General features: G+C 46.9%; 1 protein-coding gene across 2 annotated transcripts in view; it reads right to left on the reverse strand.

The window, feature by feature from the left end:
• SP2 (Sp2 transcription factor) overlaps window positions 1-24,329 on the reverse strand; it is a 30,358-nt gene extending 6,029 nt beyond the window's left edge. Inside the window, exons 1-4 of one of the 2 annotated variants that reach the window (XM_052657501.1) lie at window positions 24,275-24,329; window positions 5,060-5,136; window positions 3,292-4,266; window positions 527-839 (exon numbers count right to left, since the gene is read on the reverse strand). In XM_052657501.1, coding sequence (XP_052513461.1) covers window positions 527-839; window positions 3,292-4,266; window positions 5,060-5,136; window positions 24,275-24,281 — 1,372 coding nt within the window. In that variant the 5' untranslated portion in view covers window positions 24,282-24,329. Of the gene's footprint in view, window positions 1-526; window positions 840-3,291; window positions 4,267-5,059; window positions 5,137-13,709; window positions 13,779-24,274 lie in introns of those variants that run through there. The other variant, XM_052657502.1, reaches the window with a different exon arrangement.
• Window positions 24,330-27,484: the final 3,155 nt, after the last annotated feature.

Below are 27,484 nucleotides of genomic sequence, written 5' to 3' on the forward strand. Positions count from 1 at the left end.
AGGGAGGAGATTCAGACAGATTCAATTACTCTGAATAGTGCCCTTCACCCAGCTAAAGAATGCAATGAACCATTTTTGCTCAGTAACTAGTGTTTTATTATCTGCAAGGTGGCTTTCATACTGAAGATATTACTAAATATTGCCACTGAACTGAGTGCCATACAAGCCAGTCTTGCTGCCAAAGGCTCCCTTCTCTTCTGTCAACCTTAAGTCAAGGTTTTCTCCAAAAAGCCTTCCTTCAAGTACCTTTACCCAGAGCCTCCCCTGAACAGGTCTTTGGTCTGCACCAAACTATTTTGTATGCATATGTTAGCTGGAAAGTTTTCCTGAGTGTATCTTATGCTCTCCATCATATTCAAGGTCTTTAGCTGCCGGAAGGCCAACATGTGTCTTAAACTATCTCACAAAGCTGATGTAAGGACGAAGGAACATGCTTTTAAGATGGCAGGGACCAGGCAAATGTCAGGCCTATGTGTGGGATGCAAAGGCATGCTGCCCACACCCCAGCCCAGGGGACTTCCCTCACCGCCAGTGTTGGTGATGGTGACGGGCACGCCCTGGACCTGGACACCGTTGATGTTGATGGTCTGCATGGCCTGGGCCGCTGCTGCCAGCTGTGCTGCGTTCAGGCTGATGATGCTCCCAGCAGGAGCAATCTTTGGCAGGGGTCGTTCTTTTCGGAGAATTGCAGCCGAGTGCTTTTTGCTGGTCCCACTCAGATGGGCAGCACGGGACGCAGGGCTACTACAAGTGGTGGTGGAGGCAGTCGCAGCTGTTGCTGGGGGGCTGTCCTGGACGAGGACCGTCTGTACCTCACCAGAAGGCGTACGGATGTAGACCTGGGAGGCACCAAAGAGAAAAAGTCAGTGCCCCCTGAGAGTCCTGGCACCTGCCACGTTTCAATGCAACGCCATCTCCCTGCCCCAAGGAAGAAACGGGGACCTCTTGGTCCACCCAAGTCTTCTCCAACTAGCCCAGACCTACATTTACCCCCTGCTGATGCCCAACAAACAGGGCTGATGGCGTCCCTGTACTAAGCTGACAGATGTTATCTGCTGATTTGAAACAAAACAGTTTACTTAGCATAGAAAAATATAATGCCAAATCTCTGAACTGAAGAATTAGAAGGCAGCTAAATGATGATCTCACAAAAGATGCACTGTGAATGTTCTTCGAACAAGTGAAAACAGCCTTTAGGAGATCCTTTTGCCACAAAGGAATCACTGGGGCAAGTGGTGAGACCTGAACGGAGTCTCTGAATTAAAAGTGTGCATCCTTGCTAGCTTTCTATGCTTGATGGTTGTGCTGTTGTTATGTAGAATGTCCTTCTTGTGTTTAAGAATTACACACTTTCTATAAAACACTGGGGAGTAACAGGGGCAAGATGGCAACTTATACTCAAATGATTTGTTAAAAAAAAAGTCTGCTATGATTTTGACTGGAGTTATTATTTTTTTTGATTGGGATTATTTTTGATCCTTGGATTATTTAGGACCATATTTCTCAGTTAAAAGCAAACAAACCTCATGTTATCCATTATTAAGTACACATCTCATCCTCAATTTTCTGGTATGTGCCTGCCCCTTTTGCAAATCATTGCTATTTTCTGCATATCCAAAATTTCTGTTACTAGAACATTTTCTTTCTCACAATACAGAGCAGAGTCCAACACACTTTTTCTCTAAAGGGAAGATAATACATACATATTTTAGGCTACGCAGGTCTTGAGGTCTCTGTCTTATGGTGAATAACCACACAAATTGGCCAGATGTGACCTCAGGACTGAGGACTGCGAATCTCTCTCATAGAGAGTATAGTACATTTTTAAAAACATGCATATCCTTTGACCCACTTTTAGGAATTTATTTAGTGACAAGATTGAAATTCGCCTAGAAGATCCAATTAATAGCTGGGTTTTAGCTGGATGACAGACAGCACCTCAGGAAATATACTATCATTAAAAAATAATGTTGTAGCGCTAAATCTTTCTGCACATGTATTCTTACTTCCTTAGGAGGACCCCGATTTTAAGCCCTGCCTCCATCAGTCTCAAGACCCGGGACCTTAGGGAAGAGAAGGAGGTGCCTGGAGGCTTCAGCACCTGAGCAGTCTTGCCTCAGTTCTTCACCATCAAGGTAGGTCTGATAAGGGAGGCTCACACGTGCTACAACAAATTACACTGATTCATAGAAAGCCACTGGGCAGTGTGCAATATACCAGAAGGGAGGAGGCACTTGGGGGCAGGCCTCAGATTTCCTCCCCAGGGTGCTTCTCCACCCGCACAACTGTCGTCACTCTCCCTGATGCCCTGGTCCTCTCTACAGACAGCTGGATTATAAATTCCTCCATGGCAGGAGCTGGTTTTTATGTTCAAAAAGAAATCTTTGTACAATTTTAAGTGTAGCCCCTGCCATACATAACACAGTGAGCCAAGGTGGAATAAGGAAAAAAAGTGTGGGTCTGAAATCTGAGTTGAATCCTGGCTGTTTATGTTGAATCCAGTTATTCGTGCTCTATTAGATCTGGATATTAATAATTTCTCTGAGTTTCAGGTTCTCCATCTGCAACATGGGCCTAATCTCTGGCTTTTACTAAATTTACACAAAGTATAAATGCTGCCCTGCAGAGCCATATAAATTTGAATATTACAGCCCCCTAACAAATGCCAAAAGTAAGTTCCTGTTTAGGTCAGCATTACAGATAGATCTATCCTAAATGTTCCTGCTATAAAGCTAGGGAGGGGTGCCTCTTCTGAACTTTTGTCATTAACAATGATTAGCATTTTTCTCATTGGTTTTCTTACTTTATATCAAATTCTATGGTTCTGACTAGAATTTTTTCACTCTTACTATCATTCTGAGTATGTAGTTCTAGAATAAAAAAAATAAAATTTTTGCGGCACGTGGGATCTTAGTTCCTCTACAGGCATTAAACCTGTGTCCCCCTGCAATGAAAGCAGAGTCCTAACCACTAGACTGCCGGGGAAGTCCCTGAACTTTACATATCTGCCACCTACTCATCCCTCTACCAAAAGACCCCCCAAAGGAAGTTTTCAAAATATAGGTATATATGGATGTTGTACCTGATTTCTAAAGATAAGCAGTATGTGGCCCTACGATCTGGCAGAAATGGGCCCTCACTACCCATCCCAAACGATCCTGACTCCCAACGCTGAGGTCAGATGGGAAGATGCATCAGCATCACCTAGAAAAGCGAGCCAAGTGGAACGGAGCATCAGACGTTTAGAGCTGAGGAGGAGAGGGAAGCTCTGCGGAAAGGTCAGCGTGGTACCTGAGTAGGTGACGGCTCAGCAGCCTGGATCTGGAAGTTCTGGGAGGGCTTCTGGGGGACGGTGGGGAGTGTGGCGGACGCGGCCTGCACCACCCGCAGGGCCTGCTGTGGAATCTGCACCACCTGCTGCTGCTCAGCCTTGGGGGGCACCACCTGGACCTGCTGGACCACGGCTGGCTGGCCCCCGCCGGGGCTCTGAACAATGAGCAGGTTGTTTCCTGCTTGGATGATGTTGTCCGCGGTGGTCTCGATCAGCACCGTCTCCACCTGCTCGGCCACGGCCACAGGGGGCTGGGCGGCAGGAAGACTCTTCTTCCTGGCTTTCTTGTTAGTCTTAGACAGCGGGGCAGGGGGGCTCTCCGTGAGGAGCTGAGTGGTGGCCCCAGGGTCGCTGGTGTTCACGAGGTTGTTGACAGGCAGAGTAAGGGTCACATTGCCGCCGCCACCTGTCAGCTTCACCACATTGGCCCCGCTCTGTGCCGGAGTGGTGGTCGTACTCGACTTCTGGACAGGGGCTGGCTTGATGGGGACGGGCTTGTGACTGGACGGGGACGGGGTGATGATGGCTTGGTTGGTGCCAGGGATGATCTGGATCTGGTTGGTGAGACTGGGCTGCACCTGGATGGTCTGAGGACTGCTGGCCTGGATCTGAGGGACTGCCTGGTACTGGATACTGGTGTTCGATCGGGTCCCTTTGTTGACCACGGTGGGGTTCTGGATGGCGAACACCAGCTGCCCCCCAGGGTAGGACGTGCTCAGCTGTGACCCCTGAATCTGAAGTATGTTTCCCTTGGAGGACAAGATTCCAAAGCTATTCTTGCTGGGGCTGAGAGGGAGAGGGGCGGGTTTGATAGGGACAAGTTTCCGTGGAGTGGGCTGAGGGGGAGCAGGAGGCGTCACCGCAGCTTCAACAGCTGGAGGGCCGATTTTGCTACATGTCGCGGCAAGCAGCGCCAAGGGAGATGGCTGGGAGTCCTGCAAAACACCAGGAGGAGACCAAGAGTGAGGCATGAGGCCTGCTGCCCAGCCGCCCCACCCTTTAGGATCCTTTCCTCCTGGCAGGCTCCTCTCCACCTGACGAGTGGGGTGCCAGCATCCTTTCCCTGCAGTTGTCCCAGTCTCCCCATCCCCAGTGGTTTCTCCACTGAGGAATTAACAGAGAAAAGGTGGAAAGTGCCCTTCTCAGGAAGGAACTCCCCAGAAGCATCCCTTGACAGGGTTAACTAGCAACATGAGCTGACCTCTTACTCCCTGGGCCTAATGGTATCTAATGGGGATCTAGAATCACCCTCAGCTTGTAGACAGAGCTCTATTAGCGCCCACCCCACCCCAGCGATAAAGGATCCTTGACTCATCAAGTGAGGAAGCACAGAGGAAGGGAAGGAGAGAAAGACAAGTGGAGGGGACAGGAGGAATAAACCCTTTGGAAAAGTGTTTTCCAGTGCTTGGGACATGACATTTTCGATGGACAAGGAAAGAGCCTCTGGGGCGCAGGGACAGTCTCTGTTTTCCTTGTATGGTCAGCGGGTCTGGTGGAAGGACCTTGAGTTGCATCCTGCTTTTCCTCCTGACTCAACTGTTGCACCTTAGATGAGCTACCTTGGTTTGTTAGGTCAGAAAAAGTGAAAAACTGAACCCTCCCTGGTCTCACAGCCTTGGGCAGTTATAGTGAGCCAGCACAGAGCTTCAGTTGTGGTTTCATGTCAGCTTCAGCAAGCCCTTCCAGGCTAATGCAGCCCCCAACCCCCAGAGCCCACTGCCCACTCGCCTGGGTGGTAGAGGCGGCAGGCTGCAGGTAGTCACTGGGACTGACAGCGGCAGTGGCAGCCATGCTGGTCTGTGGTTCTGTTGGAAGAAAAGAGATGGAATAATACTCATGGGGCTTGAAAAGAACCCAAGTCCCCTGGCCTCAGATTTTCTTTTTGCCTCTATTTGCCGTTGCTTCCCCACGAGAGGTTGATGACCTTTCCCCACACTACCCTACTCAACGTTAGCAACCCTACAAAGACCTTCTCTCTTTCTCAGACTTAGCCATCCAGGCTGTGAGGACAGCTGGTCCTGGCTCCACTGGGCTGTCTTCCAACCATCAAAAAGTCTAGAATAATGTAAAGATACCAAGACTATAAAAACATGGGCTTCAGTAACTAAGCGGTGCCACCTAATGGAGCCCTCTCTTCCAAGCACTGCTGCCTCTCCCCAGCTAGACTGGGGCCCCTATACGGTGGGCAGGGGCGTCCCCCCAGCTATTCCTGTAGCTCTGACAAGGGCTTCTGCTCACTCCTGCTGTAACCAGATGCCAAGCCAGTCTGGGAGAGAAGCATCGCTGAGCTGGGATCTCTGACAAGAAGGACACACCCACTCCATGTAAAAAGTCTAGATTGCTTTATGCTCAGCCTTTACCACGTGAACACAATGGCCTAGGTATCGAGCTATATATATATATATATATATAGAGAGAGAGAGAGAGAGAGAGAGAGCGTGCGCACGCGCATATGAATAATTACTTTAAATAAATTTAGTTTTACATAGCATGATAGGCATGGCCCCATAGTATCACCAAGACTAGGAGAGTTAATAACTGAATGTAATGAGAATGAAGATATCATAAATCCTACTTTTTCTTAAATGAGTATATAATTCTATATATGAATATAGCAGGGAAAAAATCTATTTAAAAAAAAAAAGGCTAAAATGTTAAAAGCCATTATCTCCTGGTGGTAGATTTTTGCTTCATTTAAAGAATTTTTCCCATTTTTCTGTATTTTCTCATTTTCCCCACAATGAATATACTCTACTATACTTTCGTTTTAAATAAAGGAAAATAAAGAACGCTGAGGGAGTAATGAAGGACTCTCTACTCTGAACTTAGGTCTGATCTAGGAGAAACAGAAGACAAGTAAAACGGAAATCAGGGGAGCTTGCGACTCTAAGCCCTCTTATAGTTTACAGATCACAAGAAAAAGAGCACCGTGCAGAGAGTCAGACTTGGGTACACCTCAGACCTTTGGAAAGCAGGTTTCAGGAAGTACAGAAACAAGAAGGGTATCACTCAGAGACGGGAAGAGGCAGAACGGCTCAGGCACTGAGCGCTTGGAACCACTCACAGTTTGGCTGGTCTCTGGTTTCTCTTTGGGAGAATGATTCTTAAATGAGAAAAGGTAAAGAAAAGGTAGGTAAAGCAGGAACTGCAGCCCAGGACAGGTTAGTAAGCAGGCTCGTCAATGCCCTAAACGGTTTCCAGGCCCCGAGGCCACATGAGCTGCACTCCACAGTAGGCAGAGACTTTGCAGCAAACTGTGTGAGGAGCCAGAGGGCAGCTCCGGGCAGATCGTACAGGTGGATCCTGAAATATCACAGACACTGATCCTCAGCAAAACCCTAGAACAAACGACTGAACAGCACTACAGTTACTAAGGTAAGGAAGGCAGTGATCTCAAGGAATAAGCATGGGGTTGCTAAAACCAAGTCATGCTGAACAAACCTGTTTCTTTTTAATGGGGTTTTGGATGGCTACACTGAGAGAATAGTATACAAAAGCTCCCTGTGAATCAACAGGGCATTTGACCGAAACGGTCACAGTATTCTAATGAACAAGAAGGGAAAGAACTACATGCAGAATAATAGTCTAGTCTGGGGGCTAAGCTGAACATGCCTCTGCCTAAGTGCTGAGATCCAGTCTGTCCTGAGCAGTGTGCTGCTGTGAGGCCAGCCAGGGTCTCCTGCTAGAGGTGGGTCTCCCGACCGGGTTGGCAGGGTTCCCCTCGGAGGCTCATGCTCTTTCTAGCAGAATGTTTCATTCTTGTGTTTTCACTGCGATGATCATCTTTTAAAAATGAACACATACTGGGAAGTCCCTGGTGGTCCAGTGGTTAAGATTTTGCACTTCCACTGCAGAGGGCATGAGTCTGACCCCTAGTCAGGGCTAGGATCACGCACTGACTCGTGAGGCAGCCAAAAAAGAACATGTAACTACAGATGACTGAGTAACTGCTGCTTAACCAGTTTGCACATTTCTGGGCCTCTGTGAGTTGTGTACCACTGTATTGGTACCAAGTGGCACCACTCTAACTACATGGGCTTAAGACAACTTAATTCTGCACATTTAATTCATGGTACATTTGTGCAAAGTGATGGATGATGGCTCTTCAGAAGCCTCGGAGGACGTCACTGGACACTAGACACAGCAGGGTGGGTGTGCAGAACTCAAGGAGCCAGGGTGTCAAATCTGTGCTGAACGTATACTGACCGCAGCAACTGAGGTTCAGTCAACTTTTCCCCCCACCAAATGATGCTGATTTTATTGGCTTTTCTTTAGTTATTGAATTAATTTTATAGGAACTACATCTATGAACTGATAAACAGATTGTTATACATAATTAAGTAAGGTTGCAGCCTTACAGTGTAAACAACCTAAGTTGACTGAAAAAACATCTTCCCTTTAGAGCAGTGTTTAGACTATTTAGACCATGAACCACAATCATAAAAACAATTTACATCAAGACCCAGTATATGCACATACACCCCCACATACTTCCCTGTCCTGTGCTCATGCAATAAGAATTTCCTGAAATAAAATTTGCCCTTGCTACATGTGATGGGCTTTGATATTTTTCTACTCTATTTCATTTTTTTAAATGCCAGTTGTGACTCACTAAATTGGTTTTGTGCCCTACAGGCTGGAAACATGGCTTCAAAGCAGTCTATCCACCACCCAAGTTAGGGAAACCATGCAAAAGACCTAGAAGGCAAATTAACTTTATGGATGTCACAAAACTGAGGATTGTAAACACAATGGGTGTCTGTACCAGGGTTCAAAGAGAACTTAAAAAAACCGGCGTGTGCAGTGCTTAAGAGCATGAGGCTCCAGACCAAAATGAGCATTCAGACTGTGGGACGGCTGGGGCCTTCCTCTCCCAGCCTCAGTGCACCACCTGTAAAACAGAGGTAAGGTCACCCTAACACGATTCTAGGAGGCGTCAGTAATGAGAAATACTGAGCCTAGAGTGGGGAATCAATAAATGGTTGTTTAAACTTTGAAGTTGAGTAAACACTGCATTTGAGTTAAGAAGAAAAAAAAAATCGCATGCACATAGGACAGGAAGACAGAGCTTCACCGTGTTTCTCATGTGAATAAGCCCCAGTGGTTTTGACTCAAAGTTATATGGGAAGCAACAGAACCTAGATGTGGTTGCCAAAAAAGCTACTGCAATCTTGGACTGTATTTCCGAAAGTTCAGTCATAGAAAATAATAGTCCTTGTCTGCTCTGTACTGGCCCCGCCTGGAGTGTCGGGTTCCATCCTGAGGGATGTTTTGAAAGAGGGATTTTCAAGCGGAGCTTGAGGGCAGCTGTGGTGGTGTCCACCAGGACATTTATTCCACACACGTACTGAATGAGAAGAACCAAGACTTTGGGGTGGAAATTTCAGCTTTCTAGAGGGGAGAACTTTCAAACACTGGGATCAGTTGCCTCTTGAGGTAATGTTCTCCCTTCTCTGGAGTCATTTACCCAGAGGCAGGATGTGTGTTCCTCCGGTGGGGTGGGAAGGTGGATGAAATGATCTGATCTGAAAATTTAAATGTTTTTATAATCCTCAAACCTCACTGCTGATAAAAACACAGGATGAGTTAGTTGCTGGCAGGGCTGGGAAGGGCAGGCAGGGGCTCTTCCAGGAGGCTCCCCTGGGCTCAGGTTCACTTAGCTAAAAATGGTGAATGACTCTCCCTCTGACATCCCCTGTTATGAAACAGGAGGACACCAGAAAAGGATACAGTGCAAACAAAATTAAAACTGGCCCAGCGCTTATTCACCTCCCTTTCCCATCTCTCTCCCTCTGCGGTCATCAGCGCCCTGGAGTCAAAGTGTCTAGAGATTCCGCTGGGCTGAGTGGCTTTTCAGTTAGGAAGTTAGAGCAGAGTCCTGACGCCACTGCAGAATGACATCCCAGGATGTGGCAGGGAGATGAGTCTCCATTTTGGTTGTCCAGCTCCACAGCTCGGGGCCCACAAAGCTCTGCGAGACTCCAGGAGAGAAACCACTGGTTTGAGACCTAGAGGAGTATTTCAAGGGCCGGCCGGGGAGGAAAATGAAACCAACCAAGATGGTGCAGGGAGAACGCTCTCAGTCTGTGCTGGCATCAGGACTCTGCTGTAACTTTCCCCTTTCCCTGGCTCATGAAGTTTTATGGTGGTTTGCTCTACCAGCAATTGCAGCTGTCTTAGGCTCCAAGGAAAATTTCCAAGGCTGTCACACAAGGCTTCCAGGCAGGGGTTGGGGGTTGTTCAGTGCCTGACGGGTCCACTCTTGATTTTCCTTTTCCCTATACTGGAAACCAACTTAATTCCAATTTAAAACCGTGAATGTCCCAGATCTGGATGAACATACTATGGTTCATCTCCACCTCCATCCCTCCAGCCGCGGCTTCCTCACTCCTTGGCCAAACTTAGTGGAAAAGCTGCCAGCACCCTGCTGTCCCGCTCCTTTCTCACCTGCGCACTTGGACTTTCACCCCAGGTCTCTGCTGATACTGCACTTGCCAGGCGACCAGGGCCCTCCTCATTGTTAAATCCAGCAGACCCCTGACCCTTTGACCATTCCTTCCTCTTGAAATCCCCAGAGATTTTCTCCTACCTCTCCAGCCACCTCTTCCCTTTGCGGGCTCCTCTGGCCATTCCTTCAGTACGGATGCTCCTCACTATCATCTTTCCCACCCAACACCCATTCCAGGGGTGACTGTGCCCACTCACATGGCTTCAGGTACCTTTCCCAGGCTGATGAGCCCAGGTCTATGAATGGGCTACACATCTCTGTTCTGAGTGGTGGACCAGTACCTCCAGCCCTCTGTGGGCTTTTCACTTGGGTTGGCCACAGAACTGCCAATGCCGAGCTGTTACCTGGGCCCATTCTCTCCCTGGCCTGCTCATCCCCAGTCACCATGGGCCTCCTTTCAGATCCCTGAAGAGTCTCCATCTCTTCCCTGTTCTCATCCCTGCCCTGTCCTTGCTCAGAACTCTTTCTTCTCTCTTCACTAGCTAACACGACTCACCCTTCAGACCTCAGGTTGTTTTTTTTTCCCCTCAAAAGCCCACTGTGTAAAAGGCATGTCATTTCCTCGGAGAGGCCTTCGAGGAGCCTTGACACGAGGTTAACTCCTCTGGTAACTCACCATGCATTAAATCATTATGGGCTTAACGTCTCTCTTCCACACTCACGGAAATCAGAGGGCTCAGGTCTGTTTTTACTGCTGAGCCGCTACATCAAGCCTATTACACAGCACCGTGACACCAGTGCCTGGAGGCTGAATGGATACTAAATATTTCTGCTTAACCAGCCCCTTCTGGTACTTCCAATCACAACGAAACTAGAGCTCCATCCTCATCACCACCCAATCATCAAGTCCTCCTGGGTCTGCCTCCTAAATATGAATCTTTCTCCATCTGCCTTATGCTAGAGTTAACCACCTTTAGCCCAGCCAGAAATACAGCCCAAAGCCTTCAAGATGGCTCCCTAGCCTCTGGCCTAGCCACCTCTAATCCAACCTCCAGTCTTGTCTGAACAATCTTTTAAAATGTAAATTCACTCAACTACTCCCCCAGAGTAAATCCTTCAATCAGTTTAGTTCAGTTATGTCTAACTCTTTGCAACCCCATGAATCGCAGCACGCCAGGCCTCCCTGTCCATCACCAACTCCCAGAGTTTACTAAAACTCACATCCATCACGTCAGTGATGCCATCCAGCCATCTCATCCTCTGTTGTCCCCTTCTCCTCCTGCCCCCAATCCCTCCCAGCATCAGGGTCTTTCCCAATGAGTCAACTCTTCGCATGAGGTGGCCAACTAGAGTTTCAGCTTCAGCATCAGTCCTTCTAATGAACACCCAGGACTGATCTCCTTTAGGATGAACTGGTTGGATCTCCTTGCAGTCCAAGGGACTCTCTCAAGAGTCTTCTCCAATATCACAGTTCAAAAGCATCAATTCTTCGGTGCTCAGCCCTCTTCACAGTCCAACTCTCACATCCCTACATGACCACTGGAAAAACCATAGCCTTGACTAGACAGACCTTTGTTGGCAAAGTAATGTCTCCGCTTTTTAATATGCTATCTCGGATGGTCATAACTTTCCTTCCAAGGAGTAAGCGTCTTTTAATTTCATGGCTGCAATTACCATCTGCAGTGATTCTGGAGCCCGAAAAAATAAAGTCTGACACTGTTTCCACTGTTTCCCCATCTATTTCCCATGAAGTGATGGGACCAGATGCCATGATCTTCATTTTCTGAATGTTGAGTTTTAGGCCAACTTTTTCACTCTCCTCTTTCACTTTCATCAAGAGGCTTTTGAGTTCCTCTCCACTTTCTGCCATAAGGGTGGTGTCATCTGCATATATGAGGTTATTGATATTTCTCCTGGCAATCTTGATTCCAGCTTGTGCTTCTTTCAGCCCAGCGTTTCTCATGATGTACTCTGCACAGAAGTTAAATAAGCAAGGTGACAATATACAGCCTTGACGTACTCCTTTTCCTCCAGTCTGTTGTTCCATGTCCAGTTCTAACTGTTGCTTCCTGACCTGCATATAGGTTTCTCAAGAGGCAGGTCACGTGGTCTGGTATTCCCATCTCCTTCAGAATTTTCCCCAGTTTATTGTGATCCACACAGTCAAAGGCTCGGCATAGTCAGTAAAGCAGAAATAGATGATTTTCTGAACTTTCTTGCTTTTTCGATGATCCAGCAGATATTGGCAATTTGATCTCCGGTTCCTCTGCCTTTTCTAAAATCAGATTGAACATCTGGAAGTTCACGGTTCATGTATTGCTGAAGCCTGGCTTGGAGAATTTTGAGCATTACTTTACTAGCATGTGAGATGAGTGCAATTGTGCGGTAGTTTGAGCATTCTTTGGCATTGCCTTTCTTTGGGATTGGAAGGAAAACTGACCTTTTCCAGTCCTGTGGCCACTGCTGAGTTTTCCAAATTTGCTGGCTTATTGAGTGCAGCACTTTCACAACATCATCTTTCAGGATCTGAAATAGCTCAACTGGAATTCCATCACCTCCACTAGCTTTGTTTGTAATGATGCTTTCTAAGGCCCACCTGACTTCACATTCCAGGATGTCTGGCTCTAGGTGAGTGATCACACCATCGTGATTATCTGGGTCATGAAGCTCTTTTTTGTACAGTTGTCCTGTGAATTCTTGCCACCTCTTCTTAATATCTTCTGCTTCTGTTAGGTCCAGACCATTTTTGTCCTTTATCGAGCCCATCTTTGCATGAAATGTTCCCTTGATGTCTCTGATTTTCTTGAAGAGATCTCTAGTCTTTCCCATTCTGTTGTTTTCCTCTATTTCTTTGCATCGATCGCTGAGGAAGGCTTTCTTATCTCTCCTTGCTATTCTTTGGAACTCTGCATTCAGATGCTTATATCTTTCCTTTTCTCCTTTGCTTTTCGCTTCTCTTCTTTTCACAGCTATTTGTAAGGCCTCCCCAGACAGCCATTTTGCTTTTTTGCATTTCTTTTCCTTGGGGATGGTCTTGATCCTTGTCTCCTGTACATCAGGCACTCTGCCTATCAGATCTAGTGCCTTAAATCTATTTCTCACTTCCACTGTATAGTCATAGGGGATTTGATTTAGGTCATACCTGAATGGTCTAGTGGTTTTCCCTGCTTTCTTCAATTTAAGTCTGAATTTGCCAATAAGGAGTTCATGATCTGAGCCACAGTCAGCTCAGATGAATTTAACTCAGATGACCATTATATCTACTACTGTGGGCAGGAATCCCTTAGAAGAAATGAAGTAGCCATCATGGTCAACAAGAGTCCGAAATGCAGTACTTGGATGCAATCTCAAAAACGACAGAATAATCTCTGTTCGTTTCCAAGGCAAACCATTCAATATCACGGTAATCCAAACCTATGCCCCAACCAGTAACACTGAAGAAGCTGAAACTGAACGGTTCTATGAAGACCTACAAGACCTTTTAGAACTAACACCCCAGAAAGATGTTCTTTTCATTACAGGAGACTGGAATGCAAAAGTAGGAAGTCAAGAAATACCTGGAGTCACAGGCAAATCTGGCCTTGGAGTACAGAATGAAGTAGAGCAAAGGCTAATAGAGTTTTGCCAAGAGAACGCACTGGTCATAGCAAACACCCTCTTCCAACAACACAAGAGAAGACTCTACACCTGGACACTGCCAGATGGTCAACACCAAAATCAGACTGATTATACTCTTTGCAGCCAAACACGGAGAAGCTCTATATAGTCAGCAAAAAAATCCTTCAATAGTTTAGGCCAAAACAAGCCTCCCCTCCCTGACCACCTCCCCCTCCCCCGCCCCCAACCTCTCCCACTTTATCTCTTGCCCTTTCAACTCTCTCCACAAACATTTCCATTTTTTCCACTTCAGGAACTACAACACATTCTCACCTGGAGCCTAAGCACACTCTCCCCCATTTGTCTGGCCAACTCCAGTCCTTCTTCAGAGCTCATGTGTAGCCCTCCTGACATCTGGGGCAAGTGCTCCCCGCGTGTGAGGCAAGTGCCGCTGCTCTGTGCCAGTGTATATGCGCCATGGCACCTTCACAGAACTTTCCCCTGGCAACAGGGCAGGGAGCGCAGCTCCTTTAGAGCTCTTTCCACAGGCTGCCCCAGGGAGCACCACGTAACAGAAGAGGCTTCAGACGGGGCCCTGGAGCCCTGCCCACCAGACTGGGGGTTGTTTCACTGGTCTTTCACTTGAGAATACTACTCTTGAGCCAGGGGATGAGAGAGAAGGGAAACAAAGAACCACCACAACTGAGAAAGAGCTTGGCTCAAATTCCACAGCCAGGCCTTGGAGGTACTTGGTTTTTATTGTGTCGTTGGGTCTTACCACCCTAACTAAGGCTTTCTTGGCTGTCTGCTATGGTATTTCCCCTGGAGGAATTTCACTCTGTGCAAACAGTTCTTCTGTTGGCTATTTTGGTCAGCTCACCTGGGCCTGAAGCCAGCAACAGTTCCTAGGCCCAGTCCAGTTGCCTAGCCTGGAAGAATTCAGAGCTGGTAAGGGAAAGACTAAACCATAGCTGGTTTTAGGAAACTGAGCTGGACCTCAAAGGGAGCTGAGAATGGACTGAGACAGAGAAAGGATCAAGAAAGACTCTAAAATACTCTGAGCAAAAATCCAACAATTAGAATAATCATATAAAAGAGATCCATAACAGTAGAAGGAATTTCATTGATTTTCATGAAAAGAGAGTAGTTCCAGGTGTGGCTATTGCCAGAGGCAAGTAAAGATTGCAGATCCCTTCTCCACCCACTTATTGAGCCCTCTAGTCTTCTCCCAAGTTTGACCTCAGCCTCAGCCACAATTTCATCAAGAAGACTCCCTTTATCAGCCAAGATCGTTATTTCTCTCCTTATCGAACAAAACTCCTCGCAACAGCCACTGTACTTGCTGTCCCTCATTGTTCTCCTTCCAGTCTTTCTTGAACCTGTTCCAGCCAGGTTGCCCCTTTCTATCCACACCACAAAAATCACCCCCACCACCAGGGACCTCCATTTGCCAAGTTGGACGGTTAATTCTTAGATCTAGGCTTGTGTTATCTGACAGTTGGCCCCTCTTCTTCCTTGAAATAACATCTTCACTTGGCCTGCAGGGTGGCCTCTTACCCCTCCGGCTGCTGCTTCTGAGATTCATTGGCTAGGTCTGTCTCTCAAATTCTAAATGCTTAGTCTGCTCCAGGGCTCAGTCTTAGGTCCTGTTTTTTTTTCTGTCTACACCTGTTTGCTGGGGGATTTCATCTAGTCTCATAGCTTTAGAAACCAATAATATATATAGGTTCACACAGACCTAGTCGGCGCTTCCCTGGTGGCTCAGTGCTAAGGAATCTGCCTGGAATGCAGGAGACACAGGTTCGATCACTGAGTCGGCAAGATCCCCTGGACAATATGGCAACCCACTCCAGTATTCTTGCCTGGAAAATCCCATGGACAGAGAAATCTGATGGGCTACGGTACATGGGATTGCAAGAGTCGGACACAACTTAGTGACTAAACCACCACAGTCCTGATGACTCCTAAACATATCTTCAGATTTGTATATCTTGACTGCCTACTGTTATCTCCACTTGGATGTACTGGTAAGCAACTCAAACCTGCCCTAGCCCCAAAGAGGGCTCCTGTTAGCTCCCTAATTCTGTGCCTCCTTCAAACTTCCCCAGGGCACTGAATGGAACTCCACTTTTTCAGCTATTCAGCCCTAAAACCTTGGGAGTCATCCTCGATCTTTCTTTTTTCCACTCTGTGTTAGTTGCTCAGTCCTGTTGGATTCTTTTGTGTCCTTATGGACTGTAGTCTGCCAGGCTCCTCTGTCCATGGAATTTTCCAGGCAAGAATACTGGAATGGGGTAGCCATTCCCTTCTCCAGGGGATCTTCCCGACCCAGGGACTAAACCCGGATCTCTGCATTACAGGCAGATTCTTTGCTTAGTCACTAGGGAAGCCCACTCTCTACTTGTCAAGAAACACTTGAGCTCTATCTTCAAAATATATACAGAATCTGACTGCTTTCACAACCACTTCTTTTTATCACCCAGGTTCAGGTCCCCATCATCTCTCGCTTGGATATCTGCGAGTCTCCTAGCTGGGCTTCTTTGTCCCTGCTGGTTTTATTCTCAACCAGCATCCAGAGACCCATCAAACTTAAATGCAATCCTGTTGCTCCTCTGCTCAGAGTCCCTAATACATACTATCTCCCAGGCAAATTAGGAGTCAAAGTCCACACCATGACACATAAGGGGTCCATGTGACCTCTGACTTAGCTGTCACTCTCTCTCACTCACCGCTTAGGCCATGCTGGCCTCCCTGCTATTCCAGTACATGCCAGCTAGGGCCCCTCTGCAGGCCCTTTGTACTCACTGTTCTCTCTGTTTGAGTTCTCAGTCCCACCCCCGTCTCCCCTCCCCAGATTGTTGTTGTTTAGTCGCTAGGTCTTGTCTAACTCTTTACGACCCCACAGACTCCCCAGATTATGCCTGGCTCAATCCCTCCCCTCCCTCCTTCAGGGTTTTCTCAAACTCCCTTCTCTGACAACCCTATGTACACCATACCCCTCGTGTTCTCCCGTCCTCTATTCCGTTTTCCCCTTAGCACTTCTTATGGTCTGATATCTACTAGTTACTTAATGTCTTCTACCAGATGTACCTTCCTTACCTACTGGCAAGGAAGATGCTTCATATACATATTTGTTGAGTGGATGAATGAATGAGTCCTGGAGGCTGCAGAGCAGGAGAGCGTGAGTAGAATCTAAGAACCGAAGGAAAAACCTGCAGATCTGCATATCCTGGCACTAGGTGCTGGCATCCACTCACCAGGTCAGCTCAGCCGACCCAATCACAGAAGGAACTCAACTCTGCCAGTCACTTCACATGGGGACAAGAGTCTGTGTGTGGACCAGCACAGTCGAGTCTTTCTCCTGGACAGAAACCTCGGACATGCACCTCATCACCACACACCAGGTGCCACATCTCAATCCCTCTTTCAATGAACAGGTAATGGGGAGAAATTCTTTCCCAAGGTGAGTTAAGACGATGCGGGTCCCTGCTGTCTGAAGACCTCTTATCTGTCTCCACCCTGCAGCTCTCTCCTGAAAATGGGACCACATCATTTGCTAGCTCGCATCCTATCAGACTGGAAGGGACCCTAGAGAAGTGAGTGGAGACACAGGACAGCCAGCAGGGGATGGTGAGAAAGAGTCCCAGGAAACGGTACAAAAATACTGGGCCTCAGAACTCTGCCAAAAACAGGAAAGAAGAAACCAAGACAGACTTTTTCCCCTCTAAAGAATATCATTATGTACAAACTTTATGTACATGCTTTCTCTGCTTCGTCACGTTTGTGAGTCACTCTGTACATTCATCCGGGACACAACTGGTTAAAGTTAGTGGTAACTTCATTTCCCCTGGGATGAGAGAGTCACCATTTATTCTTCTGATGGCTGGGAAATGTTTTGGTCTGTTCTGAGGCTAGTCTGAGAAGACTTCCAGTTAGACACTAGCTGGGGGCAGACATAGTCCACATCCAATCACACGGCCCGCCCTGCCATCTCTTCCTCCCTATTTACACCCTCTGAAAGGCGGCTTTGTGGTTCCACCGAGTCCCCTAGGAGAGATAACAAACACCCCGCAGAAGAAGCTCTAGGGAGAGGATATTTGGAAGTGTGCAGGCCAGTGCCTGCTGCTTTCTGAGCCGTTTTCACTGCGTGGCTGAGATGAAGAGACCACCTAACAGCCTCAATCATGGCTTGGGGACAGATGCATCCAGTGAGGTGGGGCTTCTGGCTAGAGACAGCATGCAGTGCTGATGTTGAAACAAACTGTAGCTCAGGGAAATGAGATGGGCAAAGGGAGGATTCAGCTGGGTCTGCAAGCACCTTCTTCCTGTGGCAAACAGCTCTGACATCTCAACGTTGCTTGGAGTTGCTCACAGAGGGTAAACTGAGAAGCAGCAAAACTGAGCACTTTGTTCTTTGTACTCCTCTGCTCCGGAGCAGTACTCATCTCCCAAGAGCACGCCAGCCTGAAGGCCAAGCTGATGAGAAGCATCATCAGTGGGGGCCTCAGAATATCCACAGATATCCTCAGAATATCCCCTCAGAAGAGCAGTGGAAGTGGCAGTGTCCCCAGGCTGCCAGAGCTGATTCAGCTTGCTTCTGGGCTCTCTTCTCACCTTGAGTGAGGCAATACAAAAACCTGTTTTCCATTTCGGAATCCTGTCAACTGGAACAAATCCACCAGTGAGAGCATCTCCACAAGGGCAATCTCTAACCCTTTCCTACTCAAACAGATAGTGCCCTTGAATTAGTACTGCCCCATGTTTTTACCTTCTTCATTCATCTTTCCAACCTAGCTTCAACAGACAACTGACAGCAAAGTGAGGCCTCCCCACCCTGAGGTCTCCAAGAGAATGCTGCTAGCCAAAAGATCTGATAACCAAAGAAGTAGTTCTTAACAGAGAAAAGTGACTTTGAACTATGTTTCAGAAATACAAAGATCTAAGTGCTGACTCTGGGTAGAAAGGAATAAAGAAAAAGTTCTTTTTCCTTCCTTCAATAGAAGGAAGTCACTCGAGGAGATGCATGTGGATTCAAAACAAAAGCAAAGCAAAAACAAAAAAGCATCAACAAATGCATTCCACAGTGATATCCACTTCTTAGCCCATCTTGGCTTCCAGCCCAGCTAGTTCAGAACTTGCTGGGAAGACATTCACAAATCCAGTTAAGCTGCTCAAAGGGAAACTCCAGATATAACACCCAATACACTAATAAGAAAACACTAGAGCGCCTCCAAATAGATTTTGCTGTAAGTCTGCAGCTCACGAAGTTTCAGATTGGACAATTTAACCATTTAAATTCAAAAGCACTCACATCTCTACGTTTTCTGATACTCTATACACCCTTTAAAGCAGTTCTCTGCACCTTCATTCTGTGGCCATTGTCTATCTCCTGCAAAATAATTCCTCAAATTTTCAATCTCTCAACATAAAGCTTCCAATTTGTGTGTTGACAGAGAACAAAGGAGGTAATGTTACATCTTAGAAGAATATATTACATTTCATCATAGAAATGTGGGTGAGCAAGGTCTATAAGATTGCTAAACCCAAGCCAACACTAGGGTCTACTGGTTAGCTGCAACAAGCTTAAATGTTTTCAAAAAGGCCTTGGTTGGGCAATCCTTGCGTAAAGCAAGCTTGTGAATGATCATATACGTATAGTGAAAGCAACTGTTCAGGCTACAAGAGACTGTGCGACTTTTCCAAAACGCTACTATTCACCAACAGAAGAACTAGCAATTTCAAGGCCAAAGATATCCAAATGAATTGTCCTCTCTGCTGTCATGCCAGGAGGCTCCTTTACCCGGACAGTTGCCAGAATCTTCTTAACACTTCTTCTCTCCTCTGACAGGCCTGCAGAGCCCCAAACTTAATAGAATCTAAGAGAAAAGAGCCTATTGGTCTGTAAGAAGCCAAACAGTGAGGCCAAACTCTTCCTCCTGGCATTAGCTCTCCCTGCAGACCTGTGAAGTGACGCTCCAATGATGAACTAACTCTTCTTGGGTCTCCTTGACAATGAGACCATGTCTTTACAAGCCTAGCCCAGGGGGTTCATAATTATGTCACACCAGCTTTTTTTTTTCCCCCTCATTGTTGCTGCTTTTAAACAAAGACATTAAGCCTCTGTACAACCTAGTGGAAGACCAAGAATTAGAAAACTTGCCAATTGCTCCAGCCAACGAGAATCCATTTCCAACAGATATTAATGCCTGTTAGAAGCCACTGGTCTGACAGAATGTGGTCCACTGGAGAAGGGAATGGCAAACCACTTCAGTATTCTTGCCTTGAGAACCTCATGAACAGTATGAAAAGGCAAAATGATAGGATACTGAAAGGGGAACTCCCTGGGTCGGTAGGTGCCCAATATGCTACTGGAGATCAATGGAGAAATAACTCCAGAAATAATGAAGGGATGGAGCCAAAGCAAAAAAAACCACCCAGTTGTGGATGCGACTGGTGATAGAACCAAGGTCCGATGCTGTAAAGAGCAATATTGCATAGGAACCTGGAATGTCAGGTCCATGAATCAAGGCAAATTGGAAGTGGTCAAACAGGAGACGGCAAAGTGAACGTCGACATTCTAGGAATCAGCAAACTAAAATGGACTGGAATGGGTGAATTTAACTTAAATGACCATTATATCTACTACTGTGGACAGGAATCCCTTAGAAGAAATGGAGTAGCCATCATGGTCAACAAAAGAGTCTGAAATGCAGTATTTGGATGCAATCTCAAAAACGACAGAATAATCTGTTTGTTTCCAAGGCAAACCATTCAATATCATGGTAATCCAAGCCTATGCCCTAACCAGTAACGCTGAAGAAGCTGAAGTTGAACGGTTCTTTGAAGACCTACAAGACCTTTTAGAACTAACCCCCCCAAAAGATCTCCTTTTCATTATAGGGGACTGGAATGCAAAAGTAGGAAGTCAAGAAACACCTGGAGTAGCAGGCAAATCTGGCCTTGGAATACGGAATGAAGCAGGCAAAGGCTAATAGAGTTTTGCCAAGAGAACGCACTGGTCATAGCAAACACCCTCTTCCAACAACACAAGAGAAGACTCTACACCTGGACATTGCCAGATGGTCAACACCAAAATCAGACTGATTATATTCTTTGCAGCCAAAGATGGAGAAGCTCTATACAGTGAGCAAAAACAAGACCGGGAGCTGACTGTGGCTCAGATCATGAACTCCTTATTGGCAAATTCAGACTTAAATTGAAGAAAGCAGGGAAAACCACTAGACCATTCAGGTATGACCTAAATCAAATCCCTTATGATTATACAGTGGAAGTGAGAAATAGATTTAAGGGACTAGATCTGATAGAGTGCCTGATGAACTATGGACAGAGGTTCGTGACACTGTACAGGAGACAAGGATCAAGACCATCCCCAAGGAAAAGAAATGCAAAAAAGCAAAATGGCTGTCTGGGGAGGCCTTACAAATAGCTGTGAAAAGAAGAGAAGCGAAAAGCAAAGGAGAAAAGGAAAGATATAAGCATCTGAATGCAGAGTTCCAAAGAATAGCAAGGAGAGATAAGAAAGCCTTCCTCAGCGATCGATGCAAAGAAATAGAGGAAAACAACAGAATGGGAAAGACTAGAGATCTCTTCAAGAAAATCAGAGACATCAAGGGAACATTTCATGCAAAGATGGGCTCGATAAAGGACAGAAATGGTATGGACCTAACAGAAGCAGAAGATATTAAGAAGAGGTGGCAAGAATACACGGAAGAACTGTACAAAAAAGAGCTTCACGACCCAGATAATCATATGGTGTGATAACTCACCTAGAGCCAGACATCCTGGAATGTGAAGTCAAGTGGGCCTTAGAAAGCATAACTATGAACAAAGCTAGTGGAGGTGATGGGATTCCAGTTGAGCTGTTTCAAATCCTGAAAGATGATGCTGTGAAAGTGCTGCACTCAATATGCCAGGAAATTTGGAAAACTCAGCAGTGGCCACAGAACTGAAAAAAGTCAGTTTTCATTCCAATCCCAAAGAAAGGCAATGCCAAAGAATGCTCAAACTACCGCACAATTGCACTCATCTCACATGCTAGTAAAGTAATGCTCAAAATTCTCCAAGCCAGGCTTCAGCAATATGTGAACTGTGAACTTCCAGATGTTCAATATGGTTTTAGAACAGGCAGAGGAACCAGAGATCAAACTGCCAACATCTGCTGGATCATGGAAAAAGCAAGAGAATTCCAGAAAAACATCTATTTCTGCTTTATTGACTATGCCATCACAATAAACTGTGGAAAATTCTGAAGGAGATGGGAATACCAGACCACCTGACCTGCCTCTTGAGAAACCTATATGCAGGTCAAGAAGCAACAGTTAGAACTGGACACGGAACAACAGACTGGTTCCAATTAGAAAAAGGAGTACGTCAAGGCTGTATATTGTCACCCTGCTTATTTAACTTCTATGCAGAGTACATCACGAGAAACGCTGGGCTGGAAGAAGCACAAACTGGAATCAAGATTGCTGGGAGAAATATCAATAACCTCAGATATGCAGATGACACCACCCTTATGGCAGAAAGTGGAAAGGAACTCAAAAGCCTCTTGATGAAAGTGAAAGAGGGGAGTGAAAAAGTTGGCCTAAAGCTCAACATTCAGAAAACGAAGGTCATGGCATCTGGTCCCATCACTTCATGGGAAATAGATGGGGAATCAGTGGAAACAGTGTCAGAGTTTATTTTGGGGGGCTCCAAAATCACTGCGAATGGTGACTGCAGCCACGAAATTAAAAGACGCTTACTCCTTGGAAGGAAAGTTATGACCAATCTAAATAGCATATTGAAAAGCAGAGACATTACTTTGCCAACAAAGGTCTGTCTAGTCAAGGCTATGGTTTTTCCAGTGGTCATGTATGGACGTGAGTTGGACTGTGAAAAAAGCTGAGTGCCGAAGAATTGATGCTTTCGAACTGTGGTGTTGGAGAAGACTCTTCAGAGTCCCTTGGACTGCAAGGAGATCCAACCAGTCCATCCTATAGGAGATCAGACCTGGGTATTCATTGGAAGGATTGATGCTGAAGCTGAAACTCCAATACTTTGGCCACCTCATGCGACGAGTTGACTCATTGGAAAAGACCCTGATGCTGGGAGGGATTGGGGGCAGGAGGAGAAGGGGATGACAGAGGATGAGATGGCTGGATGGCATCACCGACTCGATGGACATGAGTTTGAGTGAACTCCGGGAGTTGGTGATGGACAGGGAGGCCTGGCGTGCTGTGATTCATGGGGTTGCAAAGAGTCAGACATGACTGAGCGACTGAACTGAACTGAGAAGCCACTGGAACACTGACATCATCAGCCCAATTGATAGGTTGTCTGACAGATTCGCCCCCTTCATCACACACAAGAATTTAAAACAAAACAAGACACTGCAGTTATATTCATTATTGCAGACAACAGGTGTCTTTATGCTATCAAATCTAAATTACTCCTATGGTGTGGATTCTACATTCATTCCCTTCAAAGCCTCTCTATGAGCTGGCCAACACCCTATATGTTCTAGCCTGAAAAATCTTATCCAAAATACCCACTCAACACTTAGTCCTCCACTGTCATACTTAATGCCTTCTGAGGTACAGCATGCAAGTTTCGGGCATGCCAGTGTACTGCCCAACAGTCATCACTCTTCTGTCTGCAATGAAACCCGTGTAATGGGTGACCATAGGTCAATTCACTGTTTAAAGAGGATTCACCAGCTCCTCCCTCCCTTTCTCTAAGAAAGCAACAAATAAGTGAGCAAGAAGTAGTCTCAGAAGAAGACACAAACTTCGGGATAATATGCACTGGGAAAAGCCAGACTGAGTCCCCCTGGATCGTTAATTAAGAAACAATTAAACATGACAGTATCTTGGAATCAAAACCAAGGAATGCCCTGAGGACAAGTTTCTCAACTGCTGGGAGGAGAAGACACAATTCCTTTTCATCTAAAATTAGAAAGCCACCGGGAACATAGGCCAAGAAGCATGGGTAGAAGGCTGAGAATCATAAGCTAGCAATGAGAATGGAGGTGGGGTGAAGAAAGGAAATACCCATTTTGTTTTACTTCTTCTGTCATTCATTAGGTTTGCTCCTGGCCTTTGGGATTCGGCAGTTCCAACCTCCCCACCCCCATGGGATATCAGGCAACAGGCTGGGAGTTCTGTCCACAAGTTCTTAAACGTCTCACAATTCTGCTAAGCGCTGACACATTATCTAGCTGGAAGCTCAAAGATGCAAGTGAAAATATTAAAAGGTTTCTGCCCACTCCTCAGTCTAAGGCGAGAGGTCATCTACTTAGGGAGCGCCCTAGTGTCCTGACACCATCTCTAGACTTTCTACCCAGAGAACTACGTTGGCTTCCACGCCCATCAGTGCCCATGTGTTGGCGCCGTCGGAATTTCAAGTATTCCCCCGCCCCTCTCTGCAGTCGGGAGAACACTGAATCGCTGGTGGGCACTTAGAGTCAGAATGCAAGAGGGTCCCGGAACACAGGACAAGCGCACAGGGAGCCCGACCGCCTCCTCAGAGCAGACCCAGGCAACGTCCCCGGGCCAGGAAACACTCAGGTGGGCCGGCGACCAGGCAGACGGGGTGCCAGGTTTGCCCTGGATGCCCGCTCCTCTCGCCAGCCCCGGAAGCGCCTCCCTCCCGCCTAGCGGGCTCCGAGGGGGCGGGGAGTCGAACGCCCCCTTCCGGGTGCCTCCGCCTGGCTGGCCAGCCCCGCTCCTCCTCCGGGCGGGAATCCTCCCTCCCCGCCCCTACCGGAGCCGGGCCCCGGCGCCAGGTCCGGCCCCAGGGGGGAACCCCCAGTCCCGGCTCCCTCTCCCTGCGGCCTCTGCCCGTCTTCCCGACCCTTGAGAGCCGGGAAGACCCCGCCGGCAGCGGTCAGGACCCACCGCTCATTACGACATCTTCCTCCCTGGCCTCCGCCGCCTCCGCCGCCACCGAGAGCCTGACACCGCCCGCCTAGCACCCGCCAATCCCGGAGCCCGCCACCGCCCGAGCGACGGCAGCGTTCACCAATAAGAGCTCGGTACATTGGGGACCGACAGCACTATCAACCAATCAAAGAGAGTCATCTAGAGCGACGTTGGCTTGGCCAATAGACCTGTGAAATGTCACTGACGGACGGTAGAGGGCACCAACCGGAAGCTTACTGAAGAGTGAACGACATGTTCGCCAGCCAACTGAAGGGAGGCAAAGTCCCACCTACCAGGTGTTTGATGGACAGCAACAGGAAGCTAGATGGGGAGGGGCTTAGCTAAGGAGTGGTTTTATATTGGTCGTGGTTGACCTTCCACCCACCTCTAATCCAGAAGATGAGTGATAGATCTGCCCTAAAGCCAATCAAAAGTCCTCAGGGTGAGGCCGACAAATGCCCTATAAATAGCATCTACTTTGAGCCTAAATCCAGCGTCGCCCTGGTGTGGTAGGGGCGTCTAGCTCTTTCGCTATTCAACTCGTTGCTTGGTGAGTTGAAAGCCACCAGCTTTTTATTCAATTTTTTTACGTTTCATCGCTTCTGAAGAGGGAAGTGAGACATTGGCGGCAGGCACAATAGCGGGAGTTGGGGCTGCGTGACACTTCTCAAAGTATTTTCACCGTCTCAGTTCAAATCCCTCATAATCTTCACCTGGTTATTGCATCAACCTGCCAGCGTGGGTATCAGAATCACCTGAAGCTCTCTAAAAGATTCTAGGACTGCCTCTCGTGTCTGGCGCACGACAGAAATATGCATTCTAACGAGCGCCTCTGGTGGACAGAATTGGCCTCTGCCCACACTTAACCTCCTTGAATGAAGCGCTGTGAGTACAGCACTTGGCAGGCGCGACCTGGGTAGGTTTCTCTTCCCTGTAAGATGTGTAACTTTGGAACGCGTTAGTGAGAAGGAATCCACTCTGGTGTCAGACCAGCCTGGGTTCGAAACTCGCACGGCCTACTTACAGGAGAGGCAGGGTACCGAAACTCCGTGCATCTTATGTCCTCATCTGTGAAATAAGGCTGCTCACACCTGCATCTTACAGCAGGACTTTCCTTTTTTTTTAAAATCATAACCCCACAGTGAGAAATACATTTGCATTCTTACCCAGTACACTAACACTCCTGTGAGTGGATGATAAAATTTTACAAAAACAATACTTACCCTTCCTACCATGATCCATTGATGTTTTTTGTCCTGTCCAATCTTTTTCTTTCTTCCCTCCCTTTCTCCCTCCTTTCCTTTTTTTTTAAATTTAATATTGAAGTCTAGTTGATTTACAGTATTTTGTTAGTTTCAGGTGTATAGCACAGTGATTCAGATATATATATATGTGAGTGTGTGTGTATTCCTTTTCAGAAGGAATGTATTCCTTCTGAAATACATACACAGTGTGTGTGTATTCTTTTCCCTCATAGGTTACTACAAATTACTGAGTATAGTTCCCTATGCTATACAGTAGGTCCTTATTGGTTATCTATTTTATATATGCATGCATGTTCAGTCGCTGAGTTGTGTATGACTCTGCGACCCCATTGACCAGGCTCCTCTGTCTGTGGGATTCTCCAGGCAAGAATACTGGAGTGGGTTGCCATTTCCTTCTCCATGGGATCTTCTCAAACCAGGGAGCAAACCCACATCTACTGCATTGGCAGGCGGATTCTTTACCACTGCACCACCAGGGAAGTTGTTATTTTATATATAGTAGTGAAAGTGTTAGTTGCTGAATCATGCCCAATTCTTTGCGACCCCATGGACTGTAGCCCGTCGGGGCTCCTCTGTCGATGGAATTCTCCAGGCAAGAATACTTGAGTGGGTAGCCATTCCCTTCTCCAGGCGATCTTCCCAACCCAGGGATCATACCCAGGTCTCCTGCACTGCAGGCAGATCATTACCATCTGAGCCACCAGGGAAGCCCTATGTGTATATGTTAATCCCAACCTCCTCCTATTTTATCCTTTCCCTTTCTTTCTTTTCTTGATCATGGCTTGCAGTTTGAATAATATCATGAAGGGTTGATGTAATAAAATACAGAGCAGAATCCTCAGTATATTGTAATTATTGAATGATTGTTACTAGTCTCTTCCAGGCTACCCCTTTGAAAAAATAGGACTTCAAAAGAATTCATTTTTTCAGTTAAGATCCTTCATTGTCTCCCTTCGCCCTTGTAGATAAAAAGTCCATACTCCTTTCTAGGCAAGCAATGGCCTTCACACTCTTTGTGTACCTTTCATGTTTCATCTCCCTCTGCCATCCTATTCTCTTTCCATAATCCTACCTTTTTGCCTCAAGAAAAGGTTCCACAGTTCCTAAACACATACTCATCCATTTCCTGTCTTTTTCCTTCCTTTTTCCTGGTAAACTCCTATGCATCCTTCAAGAACCTGCTCAAAGTTTGATCTCCTGCTAAGCCAGATGGTTTTCCTTCTCTGGACTGTTCTTGGCACAGGCAAAGGGCTTCACTCTCTCACACTGCATTACTCAATTTCATTCTTCTGACTTCTCTCCTAGACTGTGGGCTGCAGTGGAAGGTTTGAGGCCAGTAGTAGAAGACTGGCAGGAAATGTATGCTGAGCTAAAGAATGAATATTTGCATACAATTACATCTACATATGACTTGTTTATGTAGACCGTACAGTCTGTTCCCATGCCATTATTCAAGGTAAGATTGCTTCACTGTTGAGCCAAGGACTCCGCCTGGGTTCCATGAGTCAGCTACTTTAGGGTGCAGGGATTTGAGGGGTGAGGTGGGGTTGAATTTCCTGCTGGGCTACTGCCAGACCTCTTATGAGATGAAAGCTGGGGCCGCTGTGCTTCTTCCACCCTAGAAGCCCCGTCATGAAGCTAGCAGAAACTTCTTCTACCCCAGAAGCCCCATCATGAAGCCAGCAGAAGCGGGAGGGATTTGCATATGTGGGTAGAGGGCAGGGTGCAAAAACTTCAAAGAATTTGGCAGCAGTTTTGAGTAGTTTAAATGGTTCTTTCCTTTAAAGACCACCATGTTTCTTGTTTCCACCAGAGGTACAGCTGAGGAAGGGGGCGCCTGCTAAGGAGAAGACCCCCTTGTACTTTTGCCAGGACCCTTGGAGTCCTTGAGCCTCACTTAGAACACACTAAAGCCATCACA

This window comes from Budorcas taxicolor, chromosome 19, assembly GCF_023091745.1.
Source record: "Budorcas taxicolor isolate Tak-1 chromosome 19, Takin1.1, whole genome shotgun sequence".
Taxonomy (NCBI): Eukaryota; Metazoa; Chordata; class Mammalia; order Artiodactyla; family Bovidae; genus Budorcas; species Budorcas taxicolor.